At 57.3% G+C, this 13917-nt stretch overlaps 1 protein-coding gene across 2 annotated transcripts in view; it reads right to left on the reverse strand.

Moving 5' to 3' along the window:
* PAX7 (paired box 7) overlaps positions 1–12483 on the reverse strand; it is a 95720-nt gene extending 83237 nt beyond the window's left edge. The window contains exons 1-4 of one of the 2 annotated variants that reach the window (XM_046023317.1): positions 12362–12483; positions 9592–9827; positions 8875–9004; positions 7905–8033 (exon numbers count right to left, since the gene is read on the reverse strand). In XM_046023317.1, coding sequence (XP_045879273.1) covers positions 7905–8033; positions 8875–9004; positions 9592–9827; positions 12362–12446 — 580 coding nt within the window. In that variant the 5' untranslated portion in view covers positions 12447–12483. Of the gene's footprint in view, positions 1–7904; positions 8040–8874; positions 9005–9591; positions 9828–12361 lie in introns of both variants that reach the window. The other variant, XM_046023311.1, reaches the window with a different exon arrangement.
* Positions 12484–13917: the final 1434 nt, after the last annotated feature.

Here is a 13917-nt window from a genome sequence, read left to right on the forward strand (position 1 = left end):
GATAGACTCGAGAACCCTTCCTTCCTAGGCCCACCGCAATGCACTCTGCCCCTCCCGATTCCTCTGGCCGAGCGCAGTTAGCTTCAGATGGAGACAGGGCATGCCTTCGGAGGAGGGAACGGGACTCTCAGCCGCTGGGAACCTGCGGGCGTGAACTGGGCCCAGAGCAGCACGAAACTTTCGGCTCTCCAGGGTTGCAACCTTGCCTTCACTCAGCCCCCACTCGGCAGCGTGGGAAGCCCGGGAGTGCGGACGCTGGCCGGGACGCCATCCCTTCCCCAGAGCTGAGAACGTAGAGGGGCTGCTGAGAAAACTCGGAAGGCAGCGAGTCTCCCTCTCCCGACAGCGAGCCCCCACCCCCCACCCCACAGGCCTGTTTATTTAGCAGCGCTCTGAATAAGGGTTCCCTGCTCGCCCCCCTCCTCGTTCTTAGTCCCGACTGGGCCAGGCTCTCGGCCGGCCCCTTCCCAGCGCCCCGGGTGGGAGCGCGGAGCTCAGGCTCCCGCCTCGGGGTCGGCCTCCCTCCCGCTCCGCTGGCCCGACTCGCTCGCCTCTAATTAAGCGGCGGGATCGCAGCGAGCCGCCCGGCCGCGCTGTAATATGATGAACCGCCTTTGTGCCTGTGTCACCGAAAGCGCTTCTGATAAGGGGAAGCCGCCGAGGATCAAAAGGACGACAGCGGCTCGCCCGCCTCCCGCCGCCGCCTGGCTTTGCGCGCTCGTCCTCTCCGCCCGCGCTCTCCCGCGGGCTGTCTCCAGGTCCCGCGGTTTCTCCTGATCTGCCTGTCCCAGGCCAGCCTTTCGGGGACTCTGCGTCCTTTTGTCTTTCTTCCTGCTGTTCCGCGCTCCTCTCGGTCCCTCCGTATCTCTCAGCGCCCTCAAACGCTCTGGGCAGGTTCTTATAGGCCTGCTTCCCATGCATTCTTTTAGCGCGCAGCGTCCTCCCTCGCTCCCCTCTTTCGCTATTCTCCTCCTTTCTGACTCTTCCTCGTGCCACCTCCGTGGCTCTGTGTCTCCCCGGTCTCTGCCATCCCTCCCTGGGTCTCCACCTGAGCTCAGACCCAGCGCCCAGCCGAGGTCCCTGCGGCCAAAACTTGGATCATTAGCTGCCCCGCAGTCTCGGGGAAAACCGGAGGGAGCCTTCCTCAGCAAGCTTGCAGAGCTCTGCGGGTCCTTGAAACCCACCCTCCCTCAGCTGCCCAAGAGAGGGCCAGGCACGAGCACCCCAGGCACCCTGGAATGCCTCTGGGGCCTCGTCGCAGCATGATCTGGGGTGCACACCCTTCCCCTCATTCCTCCAGAAGCTGCAGTGCGGAGAAACCTTTCTTCTTCCCCCAAGGCTGAAGTTCCAAGTGCAGCCGACCCTCCTTTGGCATCCCCTTCCCTACACCCCTTCCTTTGGCCCCCACCTCCCCTTTGCCCTCGACCCCTTCTCTTCCTCCTCTAGGCCCCTCCCCTTCGCAGTCTCCAGGTCCCCTCTGTGCTCTCTCTCCGGACTCCTTCCAGGCCTGGCCTCTGCCTCCCTTGCTTCACCACTCCCTTCCCCCCACCCCCACCCCACTTTGTTTGAAGTTTTGGAGAGGTCTATCTACTAAAGGCGACGTTTCCCCCTTAGGTCACCGTTCTGCCTTGATTCGATTTGGGAAGGCAAGTTCCCTCCCTCCCCCCACTGCCCGACCCCAGCCGGGGCCAATCGCTCCGGAGCAGGTCAGAAAGCGCTGACCCCACTTCCACCTTTTCCTCTTTCAGCCAGAGTTGGGGGGAGGGGGGAAAAGAAGGAAGGCGCAGGACCGCAAAAACTGAGGGGGGCGACCCAACCTTCCAATCCCCTCTTATCCCCATCCCCAACTGGGTTTCCTAATTACCTCATTAGTCTGGGGTGGAAGAGGGGGAAGAGCTATTTTTCTGGAATTCCTGGAATGTGCCCCCCCATCTTCGTCACGGCCTTCAAGGCCCCAAAGTCCCTGGAGCATCTCCCCTTTGGGGTTTCTCTTCTATGCTCTTAGCAGTAGGAAGGCGTCCCCTCACCAGGCACTTCTGGGTCTCTTCTGCGGGTGTGAGTTCTGTCTGGCTTTAGGTGAACTCTGGGGCCAGAACCAGGGGCCTTGTACACTTCAAGTTTCTAGAGGTGCCCCATTAGGAACCAAGCCCTCATCAACTTTGCCGATGATGGCAAACGGGAGCTCCAAAGAGGCGGCCCGGTAGGAAATCTCATTTGCTCAGCCTTCTCTCCGTATATAAAAATATATATGTTTTTATATAATATTATTTATATAAAACGTAGTGTGTGACAACTATCATTTTCAGAAAGACATTCTTTAAAAAAAAAAAGTCCAAATAATCACCTTACTGCTTTAAGGCTACTGTTATATGTGCTTTTAAATCCTTCCATGTAAATTCCACTGAAAAATTTGGAAAGCTGTGAAAGGGGAGGGGGCGGTGGGGGTGGGGGGAGGTTAATCCGGGTTTAACGCCGCGATGGCGTCTTAGGACCAGGGTTAGCCTGATTGCCTTATCTCTTCCCAACATTTGAGACGCCCATATTTCACCCAGCCAAATAGCTCGGAGAGCAGCGCAGATGGCTGCCGTGGTCGCGCCTCAGGAAAATGTGTTATTAATATCTAAATAACTTCCCAATACTGTCTGGTAAATCTCCCCTCCACCATTCCAAATGATGAATTCGTTTGAAGTCTTCCCCCAGCCTCGTCTTTTCAATGTCCCTCTCTCTCTCTCTTCTCTCTTCTTCTTAGCCAGGCTTATTTCAAACTGGTAAATATCTAATTCCTTTCACGGCTGTGCCGCGCACACGAGTCTTTTAGGTACAAACGCCTCGAAACAGCCGGTGTGTGGCGGTGCGTGCCTGGAGGTGAACATAAAACCTGCACGCCTTCGCGGCGGGGGACCCCCACCCCGTTTAGAAACGCGTTCGGGAGACTGGAGCTGCGCGGGATCCTCCATCTGGGAGCCCAGCCCTTCCTCTGCAGGCCCTGGGGACCCTCTCCCGGTTCCCCGTGGAGTCCCAAAGACACCCCCCCCCAAACACACAGCTCCTGCCTCCCCGCCACAGTACTCCCCGCCCTCCAAAGTCTTCCCTCCATCTCTGGGGCGGATAATTACCTTCCGATCGCCTGTTCTCCCTTGTTTCAACTTTGTTTGCTAAATGTCTTCTATTAGATTATGTTCGTTCATTCCCCCTCCAACCTTATCTCCTTCTGTCTCTACTCTCCTTGCCCGTCACACTCGATTTAGGCACGAGTTTATCTGGCAAACAGTTTGCCGACTTTGTTTATGTACCGCGGGTTCCGGGGCTGCGAGCGAGCGAGCGGAGCTTCAGTGTTTGCCTTTGTAATACTTATCTCATTGTTGTTCTCGGTTAGTCTCAGCTCCCTCCTTCCCCGCTCTCTTCTTCGGTTGGGGGGATGGAGGGAAGAAAGGGGGAGTCTTGTCAGCCCAGTGTGGGCTCGCCCCCTCTCGGCTCACCCCATCCCCCACCGCCCCCTCCCCTCTCTCCCTCTGGTCTCACTGAATATCCACCACGGAGCGCAGCCTAAAGCCGGGGAATTGCCTGACACCCTCCCATCTTCCTCCGAGCCCCCATTATGCGAAGCTGATCCCACTCTGAACAGCCTCAAATCCCGCCTGGACTCTGTTTGATTAGATTGCCAACCCGGGGTAATCCTTTGATATGGTGGAGTGTCAATTACCTTTCTCTAAACACACATTTACAGAGGAGGGAACTTGTTGGTTTAAATCAATGCAGATTGTTTCTTGATAAATGGACTATCTTCGTCCCCTCCCTCGCTCCCACTTCCCAGGCCCCTCTCTCTGCGCCCCTCCCCTTCCCTCGGCCAGGCGCTCCTGCCTATCCGGTAAACAATGCCCCTTCCAGGTGTGAAGCTGGGGGGAAAAAAAAAACGGTGTGTGCTGAGGGGAGCCTTGCCCCCCTTCCCCTATTCATGCGCTCCCCCGGAGCCTAATTAAATTTGGCAGGTCCTTGTACACACAATCAAAACAGCTTCCTCCAGGGTAGCAAACGACCGAAAACCGCTTTAGCAGCTAGCCGTGCTGCCAAATTAAATTGTTTCCCACCTCCTTTTACAAGTGTCTAAAACCGACACTTCGGGCTCTCCCCTCCTTTCCGAGCCTTCTTCGTCATCTCCCACTCCACACCTGTACGTTTGCCGCTTTAAAAATAAATTAAGGAAAAACGCCCAGAAACACAGATCTGCCTCCCACACGCCACCTTCGGCCCCCACCCGGGATGGTCTTTCATACCCGGGACGTCGGCAAATCTTGGAAGGACTTTGACCATGGCACTTTTGCCCATAGAGGAAATGCACGCTCGCTCTTCTTCTTTTAAATATTGGGACCCCCTCCATTATTTCCTATTAATTGTGACCTCTCTGGGCATGGTACCCTAGAGACCCAGGTGGAGCCCCATGTCTGATCTGGTCAGTTTCAGCCCAAGTTTGTACATTGTCAGATGCATGAGGCTTTGGTGTTCTTATTGTTTATTGCTGTGGTTACTGCCTTTTATTATTTTATTTTATTTTATTTATTTTTTTGCTATTTCTTCCCACAGAGACATGGTTTGACTTTTTGCAACCCCCTATCAAATTTCCCACCAGACTCTCCCTGGGCTCAAAACTAGGAAAAGCTTTTCCTTTCCCATCCGTCCTCCCCGGCTGGGTCTCTGGCCTGTGTCTCTCCCTGGTCCTCGGAGAAGGGGTGAGGAGAAGAGAGTCCAAGTGGATGAGGGCAAGGAACTGTCCATTTCCCTCTCCAGGTGAGCAGAACACGGCTGGAGCCCCTATCCGCTGCGGTCTGAAATTCTCACAACCAACAATCCTAATAACTCAGTCTTAACAAGGATAAGAGCAAAAAAAAAAAAAAAATATATATATGAACAGCCTCATGAATATCAGCCCAAGGGGAGCAGGAGTGAGCTGTTCAGAGATGAAAGTGCACAGAAATAAAGGCTCAATTTAATCTGCTTTAAAACCCTTCAACTTAACGTTTGTGCTTCAAACTCCGAGAGTGAGGACTGATTGCGGATAAATAGTTTCTTACCATGCCTGGGAGCTATAACACCCTTCTGCAACACAGTTTCCTATTCAGCAGCCCCAGTTTTCATTACCAGCTCTAATAAGTCTTAACATTATTAAATGCCAAGCGGACGATAGGGAAAAACGGACTCAGGGAGGGATCTCTCTTTAGCGCTTAAAGAGGAGAGCTCTTAAACCCCTTCTTGGAAGGCTCCCCGCCATGAGAGGGGCAACCCCCGGAGAAAGCATTTGTCATGAGCAAGAAACCAAAACGAAGTTTGTGGGTGTGCACCCCTCCCCCTGCTCTGCCCTTTGAGGCTTCTCTGCTCCTCCCCACCTGGTCGACTTGGGTGGAGGTTAGGAGGTCTTCTCCCCTTTAACTTGGCCATGAAACTGATGGCTGTGGTCTGGGAGAGAGAGGAGAGGTTCCAGCTGGGTGGTTCACTGGGATGCTTGCCTACTGCCCCAGGTACTCAGGGGGTTGATATGTTTTGTCCCCGGGAAGGGGGGCAGACAACCGTCCCTCATCCCCATGGTCATTCTGGTCATTCATACCCACGTCCAATCACCCTATGCATCCATGCAGAACCCCACCCCCACCTGCACAGAATACGACCCACGGCACAAGGATCCAAAGGCCCACGGGCAAACAGCCACACGGAGAGTCACATGCATTTTTACACAGCCGTCCAGCTCACGGTACCCACGCTCGATGTGCCCACTATCACTCAAAACCTGCCAGGCTCTCTGGATACCGGACCCAAGGATTCCGTTTCATTTCTGCAGCTCCTGTGCTCTCTGCCTTCCCATCTGGAACCAGCAGACTCCTTCTAAACCCTTGGAGATCTGGAGCTTCCTGGTTCTGCTGCAGGGAAATCCTCTCTCCAGCGAAGCTGCCTGTGAGCCGGTTTCATAAGCCCGGGCCAACACCAGAAGCGCCCGAACTCCCTGGAGCCAAAGAGATCCCCAAAGCTCACGCTTTTTATCCCCTGTCTCTCCTTTCCTTCTTTCTCAGAAGAGACTTACCTATTTTGCTTCCTCATAGACTGAGCTGGGCAACCCCTACTCTCCCCCACACACACCCTAAAATCTCTCCAAATAAAACCAAACTCCTTCTGCTTCTGCCCAGTACTTCTCAGAAACGGTGTCCGCTGTTTCAAGTTCATTTCATTTCAAGTTCAATGTGTCCCACCCCACAAAAAAAAGAAGCTCAACCAAGTCCCTTTCTGATACAAACTGAAGTCAGGAATGGGTCCCCCCCCCCCCCTTGCAGGGGTCCCAGGGCTCTGGGCTGTCTCCACCAAGCCAGGGGCTCCTGAGCTGCACCAGGCGGCTTCCCACTGAAGACCCCAGGCTCCGAGGCAGGCCGGGCACAGCGGGGTGCCAGGCACAGCTCACTCCCTTTCTTCCCTCGCCCTTTTGTCCCTGGCGGGACTGGGCTCCACTTGGGGCCCTGAATGTCAATAGCCCGCCCCTTCCCCAGCTCTAGGCTGCTTTCTCAAAGGGGCTGCTCCTGCCCCTCCTCCCACCTTCCTCCTCCACCAGGCCTGTGGGGGCTGGGCCTCCCTGGGTGTTGTCTTTGGAAGCGGGCTTTGTCTGTGAAGTTCATCTTCAAGGTTGGGAGAGACTACTGACAACTGCAGAGAGAGAGACCCGGGCTAGGAGTTCACGGGAGGCGAGAAGAGGGGTACTTCGAGACATCTCTGGAAAGAAATTCAAGCCAAATGTGCTCTTTACAAGTTTCCAAGTTTGGGGCACTCCCCCACTTTTTCCCAAGCTACTGCTTTGCAGACTTGCGGGACCACTGTCTTTCCTGTCTGCCTGCTGCCTCCTGGCATGCCCGTTTGTGGGCTGCCTCCTTTCCCCAGCCAGTCTTGGTGACTCTGGGCCTTCTATTTCTGTTTCTCACCCCCTTCCCCCACTTAAGGCACACAGACCGAGTCTCAAAGAGAACTTCAGGGGGGCCGGTAATGAGGAAGACTTCCCCCCCCCCCCCCCCGCACCCCTCAAGAAACAAAAGCACACGCCCCTTTCCCCTGGCCTGCAGGCGCTCGAAAGAGAAACGCCTTCCCTAGCCGACCAGGAAAAAAGCAGGGCGCAAGGCTCAGACCCCAGCCGGCGGGTTGGCGGAGCGACACGAGGGGAGAGGGTGGGTGCCGCCGGAAGCTTTCTCCCCGCCTGAGATCCTCCGATCCTGGGCCTTGGGGAACTTGGCCTCCACGCCTGGCCCCGCCAGAGGCAAGCGCTGACTGGTGCGTCCGTCTGCACCCAGCCGGCACTGTCTCCGTTCGGGCCCCTGGCAACGCGGGGCTGAGGCTTAGGCGGCGGCCCTCGCTAATTTTTATTGATTGCAGCGGTCAGTCAACTGTCAGGCAGGGTTTCAAGGGACCGTTTAGAGAGCGTGTGCGGGTCTGGTTAACAAATTCATTTAGGGAGCCGCAGGCCGGCTCCTCCTTCCTCGCCCCCCGCCCCTCTGTCCAAGCGTCCTATAAATAATAGATCCACACCGGGACTCGCCGCCAAAACGCCGGCCCCGCAGGGCACACGCCCCGGAGCGCCGGGCCAGGCCCAGCGCGCGGGGCTTGCGCACTCGGAGGCGCGCAGTGCACCAGCCTGCGGCCGGCTCCGCGGGGACGCCGAGGCCCGTCTGCGCCCCGGCTCCGCCTTCTGCCCTGGTCGGGGGCGCACCGAGGGGGCGCTCTCCGCAAACCCGGAGGGGCTCCCGGCTGCCCCGGGGGCTGCGGGTCCTCCCGCTAAAGTGCGCTCGCTAGCCCTGGGCGGCGGAAGCGAACCACTGGTCCGCACGATCTCGCGCGGAGACGCGGGGTTCGGCGGTGGAGACCCCCCGGAAGTTCCCTACCTTTGTCGCCCAGGATGCCATCGATGCTGTGCTTGGCTTTCTTCTCGCCGTCGTCCTCCTTCTTGTCCGCGTCATCGTCCTCCTCTTTCTTCCCGAACTTGATTCTGAGCACGCGGCTAATCGAACTCACTAAACCTCAGAAATTCAAAGGCAAAAGAGCAAGTATAAGTTGTTGGGGCAGTGGATCCAGGCGATCTAGGTCCCCGGAAGAGAGCCACGCAGTCCCTCCCCGCCACGCAGGGCAAGGGGACTCACACCCACTGACACCCCCCCCCCATTTAAGCATTTACATCCAAGTGCTGTCGCTGGCTAGGGAAGGGGACTCACCTGCGACACTCTCACAGTGGCATTCCTATACTCCTCCTTGCACACACTTGTGCCTAACACTGTCACAACCCCTAGATGCACTCACACCCACGCCCACTTCCCCAGTACCTTGCTAGAGGCGCTCCAGCCCCTGTGACTGCCACCCCGACACCAGGTGTGTGTCCCCACCTCGCAGGCCTGGATGCCCTCCTTCCCTTGCACACGTGCACACATGGATGTCCACCCCAGGACGCTTGCTGCCTCACGGGCAGCGTGGTGGAAGGCCTCCCTATTTGGGACCCACTGCCAGCTGGTGGCATTAACAGAACGGAAAGAGTGACTTGGGGAAAGGGGTCCAGGGAGCCCAAGGAGATCAACCCTCCTAGGACAGACCCTTCCCTTCTCTCCTTCTTCTCTCCTTCTCCCTCTCTTTCTTCCTTCTCCTTTCTCTGTCTTTCCTAATTTTCTCTCCTTTCTTTCCTTCTTCCCTCCCTCAATCTTCCTTTCGGTTTTGATTCCCTCCTTTGCTCTAACTGCCCTCCTGCTCTCTTTCCTCACAACTTTCCTTGGCGCTCTCCATCACCTTCCGTCCTGTCTGACCTCCAGCCCTGCACCGCCTGAGCTGAGCCAGACCGTGCTGGGTCCGGCTCAGCTGCCTTCTCACCTGAGGGCACCGTGCTGCGGTCACAGTGTCCATCCTTCAGCAGCCGGTCTCGGATCTCCCAGCTGAACATGCCTGGGTTTTCCCTCTTGTATTCCTCGATCTTTTTCTCCACATCCGGAGTCGCCACCTGCTTCAGAGGTGGAGGTGGGAGAGCAGGAGTGGAGAGATGGGGTGGGGAGAGGGAGACACTTTTAATATCAAACTCCCAAGAGCCCCAGGCCAGGCTGGTGGCTCTGTATCCCATGTCCCTCCCCTCCCCCCACTTCTGAGATTGGCTTTACCCTTTCACAAAACCTGTGCCTGCCTTCAAGGAAGGCAGCCCGGTGCATAAGGTAGTGATAGGTAATAATATAGGACCTAATAAGGACTCCTGGGATCCCCCCACCACCTCGATCACTATTTCAGGCAAGACCGAGGGGAGAGTTCCCCTGGTCTGCGATGATGCTGGGGGTCTGGGCCGATGTAGGAGCAGCCCAGGGGATGACTCATTGGCCTCAAAGTTCTGGACAACCTGGAACCTCAGTTTTCTTATCCCCTAGAAATCCAAATAATGAGGGGGATATTTGGGGGGTGAGGATACTCTCCTCCTGTACTTTCCATAAGAGGCTTATGGACACCCCAGTGGCACTGGGCGACAGAAGGTAGCGAGAGGGGCCACAGCCAGGATCCCCCAACCATGGGAAGGCCGACTGCCAGTTCTGCAGCAGAGACACTCACTCTGGGCTTGCTGCCGCCGATGGCCCCAGGCCTGATGGACCCAGTCTCCTGGTAGCGGCAGAGAATCTTGGAGACGCAGCCGTGGGAGACACGCAGCTGGCGGGAGATGACACAGGGCCGGATGCCGTGGTGGGCCATCTCCACGATCTTGTGGCGGATGTGGTTAGGCAGGGGTCGCCCGTTGATAAAGACCCCACCAAGCTGATTGACCCGGCCTTGGCCAAGTGGCGTGGACACTGGAGGAGAGGGGAAATGAGGAAGGAGAGAGGCACGGGGTGTGAATGGGGATGAGACATGAGAACGCCCCTTGACTCCAGTTTTGTGAGCCCCAAGACCCTTGGCAGAGGGTCTGTGGGTTCCCCCCATTTGGAGGTGTGGCTGTTCAGCGCTCAGGAAAAAACTGTCAGAAAGCTGAGAGAGGGTCCTGGAAGGATGGAGAGAGGAGTCATCGCTGGTGGCTTATGTCCCCCAGATGCTGTGTGTCCCCACTCCTGTCACAGTGCGGGGAATGAGGGATCTGAGGCTTCTGTGAATGGGATGGAGAGAGCAGAGCCAAGAGGCTGGTGGAGTCTTGGGAGTCTGGGGGTCCAGTGGCTCCATCCCCCAGGATGCAGTTTGGGACACAGGTCTGCCTGCCTCTTAGGGAGGCCAATTGCTAGTGAGAGGTGGCCCCTCTCACTGGTCATTTCCATGCCTTAAGTGGTCAAGACTGATCCATTTTGGGGGGAGCCAGAAGAGGCTGGTTAATTACTAGAATTTACAGCCCTAGCCTGGACAGCCCTACTTATAACTGAACAGCCGGGGGACTGGTGACACTATGCTGTTGGTCACTGCCTCTGGGGTCACCTGGCTGTCTCTTGAGGGACTCCCCATGGTTCCAACGCCTCTCAAAGTTCTAATTTCGTTTTGGGGCAATTTGGGGGCAATGCTCCACAGTCAGCGAGCTCCCATCAAATAGTTACTTGGGTTCAGAAATCCAGAATCTGTCCCTGTAGGCTCCGTGAGGGTGTTACACGGATGGGCCAGCGTTTCCCCGGGTGGGTGACTTTGGGAACCAGGGAGAGAGGCACCCCTGCTGTAGTGCGCCGGGGAGGGGAGAGCTCCTCAGAAGCCTTAATGCAAAGTCTACACAATTTCCTCACAGAAGGTTGGGGGGCACCCAGTGCACTAATCCGGCCTCCATTCCCCCAATTTGGGAACCAGGCGGCTGCGGAGATCTGGCAGATTAGAACGATTTCACAGACGCGGGAGTGGAGGGAGCTGCCGGTGTAATTGGAAGGGAGGAGGCGAGAAGGGGCTCGGCTGCCCAGCCGTTCCTACCGCCTCCTCCCTCGCGCTCCTGGTCCCCCCACCTCTCTTTGTAAAAGTGGGTGTCTGAAGCCACCCTCGGATTTAATCAGAAATCGTGCGTCGCCAAGTCAGAGTCACTCGGTCTCCGTGGCGGAATATGCCATTAGCGCTGGAGAGCTCTCCAGCGCCCAACTTTATATTCAAGAGCCTCTTTAGCGACCGGCGCTCGGCTCTCCTCAGTATTCTCCGTCATGTTGGGCAAATATTGTTCTAATCCGCTGTGCGTCCTCGGCCGCCTGTTTTACTTGCATTCGCTACAGGAGAGTGCTACGGCAAATCCCCGGGCTTGTGCGCTCTCCCGCCTGCGTGGCTGCAAGCGCGCACTTGATCACGGAGCCACTCTCTTCGCCTCAGTCTAATTCAGGGACCCGCGCCATCTCGCTGCCAGAGGGACCCCTCCCTCCCCAGATCTCAGGCTGCCTGCCCGTCCATCCCCTCCCCGCCTCCTTTACCCTTCCTCACGCAACAAGGGGCGCATACAATTACAAGAAGAGTAATTAAAAAATGAAAGTGGCACCTTTCACCACTTCTGTCTGACACCCTGGGCTACCCAACCCCAGATACCCAGTGATCCCTGAGTTTGTTGACAGGTTGATGGCCTTCCCTTAGTTTAAAAAGAAAACAAAACCAAAACGCAGGGAAGGGTCTTGGCAGCGCGATCCCACCCTTTTCCTCCAGCCGGGAACCGAGCACTGCCAATCCTCTCTGCTCACCCCGGTGCTGGGTATTGACGGAGGACACATTACAGAATTCACCTTTTCCCCTTGCACGGACACTGCGGTGCCGGCTCACTGTCCTGAGGGTCTCTCCCAGGAGAGTTGCAGAGTTCCGAAGCCCAAACGAAAAGTTTTTTGGGGAAAAACCGTTACTATTTATTATTTCAAATTAGTTTGCTTTCTAACCAAAAGGCAGGAACTTCTGTCTGGTGCTTTGGAAGAAGCGGATAGCCTTTCTGGTTTAGACTTAGACGCTATCCCCACATGGCTGGTATTTCGAAATAAAAGGGATTGGAGGACCATACCGGGACTGAAAAAAGGAACAGTTCAAAACCGAGAGTAGAAAGCGCTGTAGCCGGCGTGCGCAGAGAGCTGAGAAAGTAACCGCGGGGAAAGTATCTGAAAATAGTGGCCACGAACTGAAATTCTCTAGGACTTGAAATTTACTCGGGGCCGAGATCTGCCGGGAGTTCCGCCCTGCGGGGGAAGGCCGCCGGTCACCGAAAGCCGCGCAGAAACGGACAAGTGTCGGCCCCCGAAACTTCCGCGGGTCCAGCGCCCGGACTCGGTCCCCAGAAAAGAAGGGGACCCCCTCCCTTCCCGCTGCCGCGGGCGGCGCCTCCACCCCGGGACATCGCTGCCTCTCCAAGGACCTCGGGTTCCCGGCGGAGGAGCGGAGGCGCGGCGAGCCCAGGCGCTCTTACCTTCCAGAGGGAATCCCGTGCGGGGATAGTTCTGCCCGGGAGCCGGCCGCATCATCCTCGGGACGGTGCCGGGAAGGGCCGCCATTCTTGCGCACGCCGCGGACGAGTCCAGAGTCGGCCAAAATCGCTTCCCGTCCTCTGCCCTTACCCCTGCTGCGATCTCTTTCTTTCCTTCTTCTTCCACTTCTCTTTTTTTAACCTCTTCCCCCTCCTCCCCTGCACACACGCTCCCCACCCCACCCCCCACCCCGGGCTGCAGTCGAACGCGTCCAGAAGCTGGGGAGGGGGGCGAGGTGGGGGCGGAGGTTGGGGGGAGGGAAGGTGGTGACAAGGAAGTTCAAACAAACAAACACAGCAACCCCAAGTCCGCCTCTGCCCGCTCCGCTGGGCCAGAAGTTGTGCGGGCGGACGCGCCGGGCGGCACCGGGAGGCGAGGCCGGGCGGCCGAGCGGGGCTTGGGGGGACGCGGCCGGAGGCAGCGCCCGGGCCTCGGACTGGCAGCGGCGCGCTCTCGCGCTCCGGGCCAAAGTTTCTGCGCGCAGAGGCTGCCGAGTGGATTCTCCTCCGTATTTATTTATATATTTATCCTCGCGCCCGCGCGCTCCCTCCCCGCTCTCCTCTCCACGCCTTTCTCCAGACCACACTCACGACTCCCTCTCACACCAGCGCTCACACCCCGCCCCCCACAAGGCTTGGGGAGGGAAGGCGGTGGCTCTCGAGTTTCGGGGCTTGAGGGGAGGCGACAGGGGGTGACGGGGTTGGGAAGAGAAAAGGGGAAGCGAGGGGGCGAGTGATCCTCCGGGTAAGTTGCGCAAAAGTGCTCCACTGGAGTTTGAGAGGGTCGGCAAGGGGGGGCGGGGGAGGGCAGCGGACAGATCTGATAGGTTCGGACTTTTCTTTTATTCATGAGGAGGGAAGGGGGCCAGGGCGGAAGGGAGCCGAGGACCAATAACGAAAAGAAATCGCCAACGAATATTTTTTTTTCCCCTCTCTTTTCTAATCCCCGGCTCGACCTCGTTTTTTGGGGGGAGAATTTGAACCGCCCGTTAATACATAGGGAGCTGAGGCCCCGGGCCTGGGGGAGGGCGCAGAAGGGGAGGAGGCCAACTTTGTGCAAGTGTCTTCTTTTGACGAATGGGCCAAATCAGCGCAGTGCCCGGCCCCCGGATCGCCCGCCGCCGGCCGTCTCAGCGTCCCGGCTGCTTGGGAATGTCTGCGTCGGGTTGGTGGCTCCTCTGGATTCTCGCCTTTTCTCTGGCCTCCCAGGGTCAGAGTCTGCTGATTGCCCCTCTCCTTCATCTCACTCACACACTCTGAAATTTCCGCCACTAGGCACATGGGGGACCGGCCTGGAGTGACTTCAAGGGAAGGGTTTGTGACTTTCTCTGTGAAATAGTGTCTCAGCCCCGGTGTCCGGTCCTTGCTCCGCTTCCTGCAGCTCTGGGAAGAGCAGAGCGCTTAGAAGACGGGCTGTGCCAAATGTTAGGGATGATCTCTTCTCCCCTCTCCTCTTCCTTCCCATTCCCCTCACCCTTCTCCAGCGGGGCTTCAACTTC

This window comes from Meles meles, chromosome 1, assembly GCF_922984935.1.
Source record: "Meles meles chromosome 1, mMelMel3.1 paternal haplotype, whole genome shotgun sequence".
Taxonomy (NCBI): domain Eukaryota; kingdom Metazoa; phylum Chordata; class Mammalia; order Carnivora; family Mustelidae; genus Meles; species Meles meles.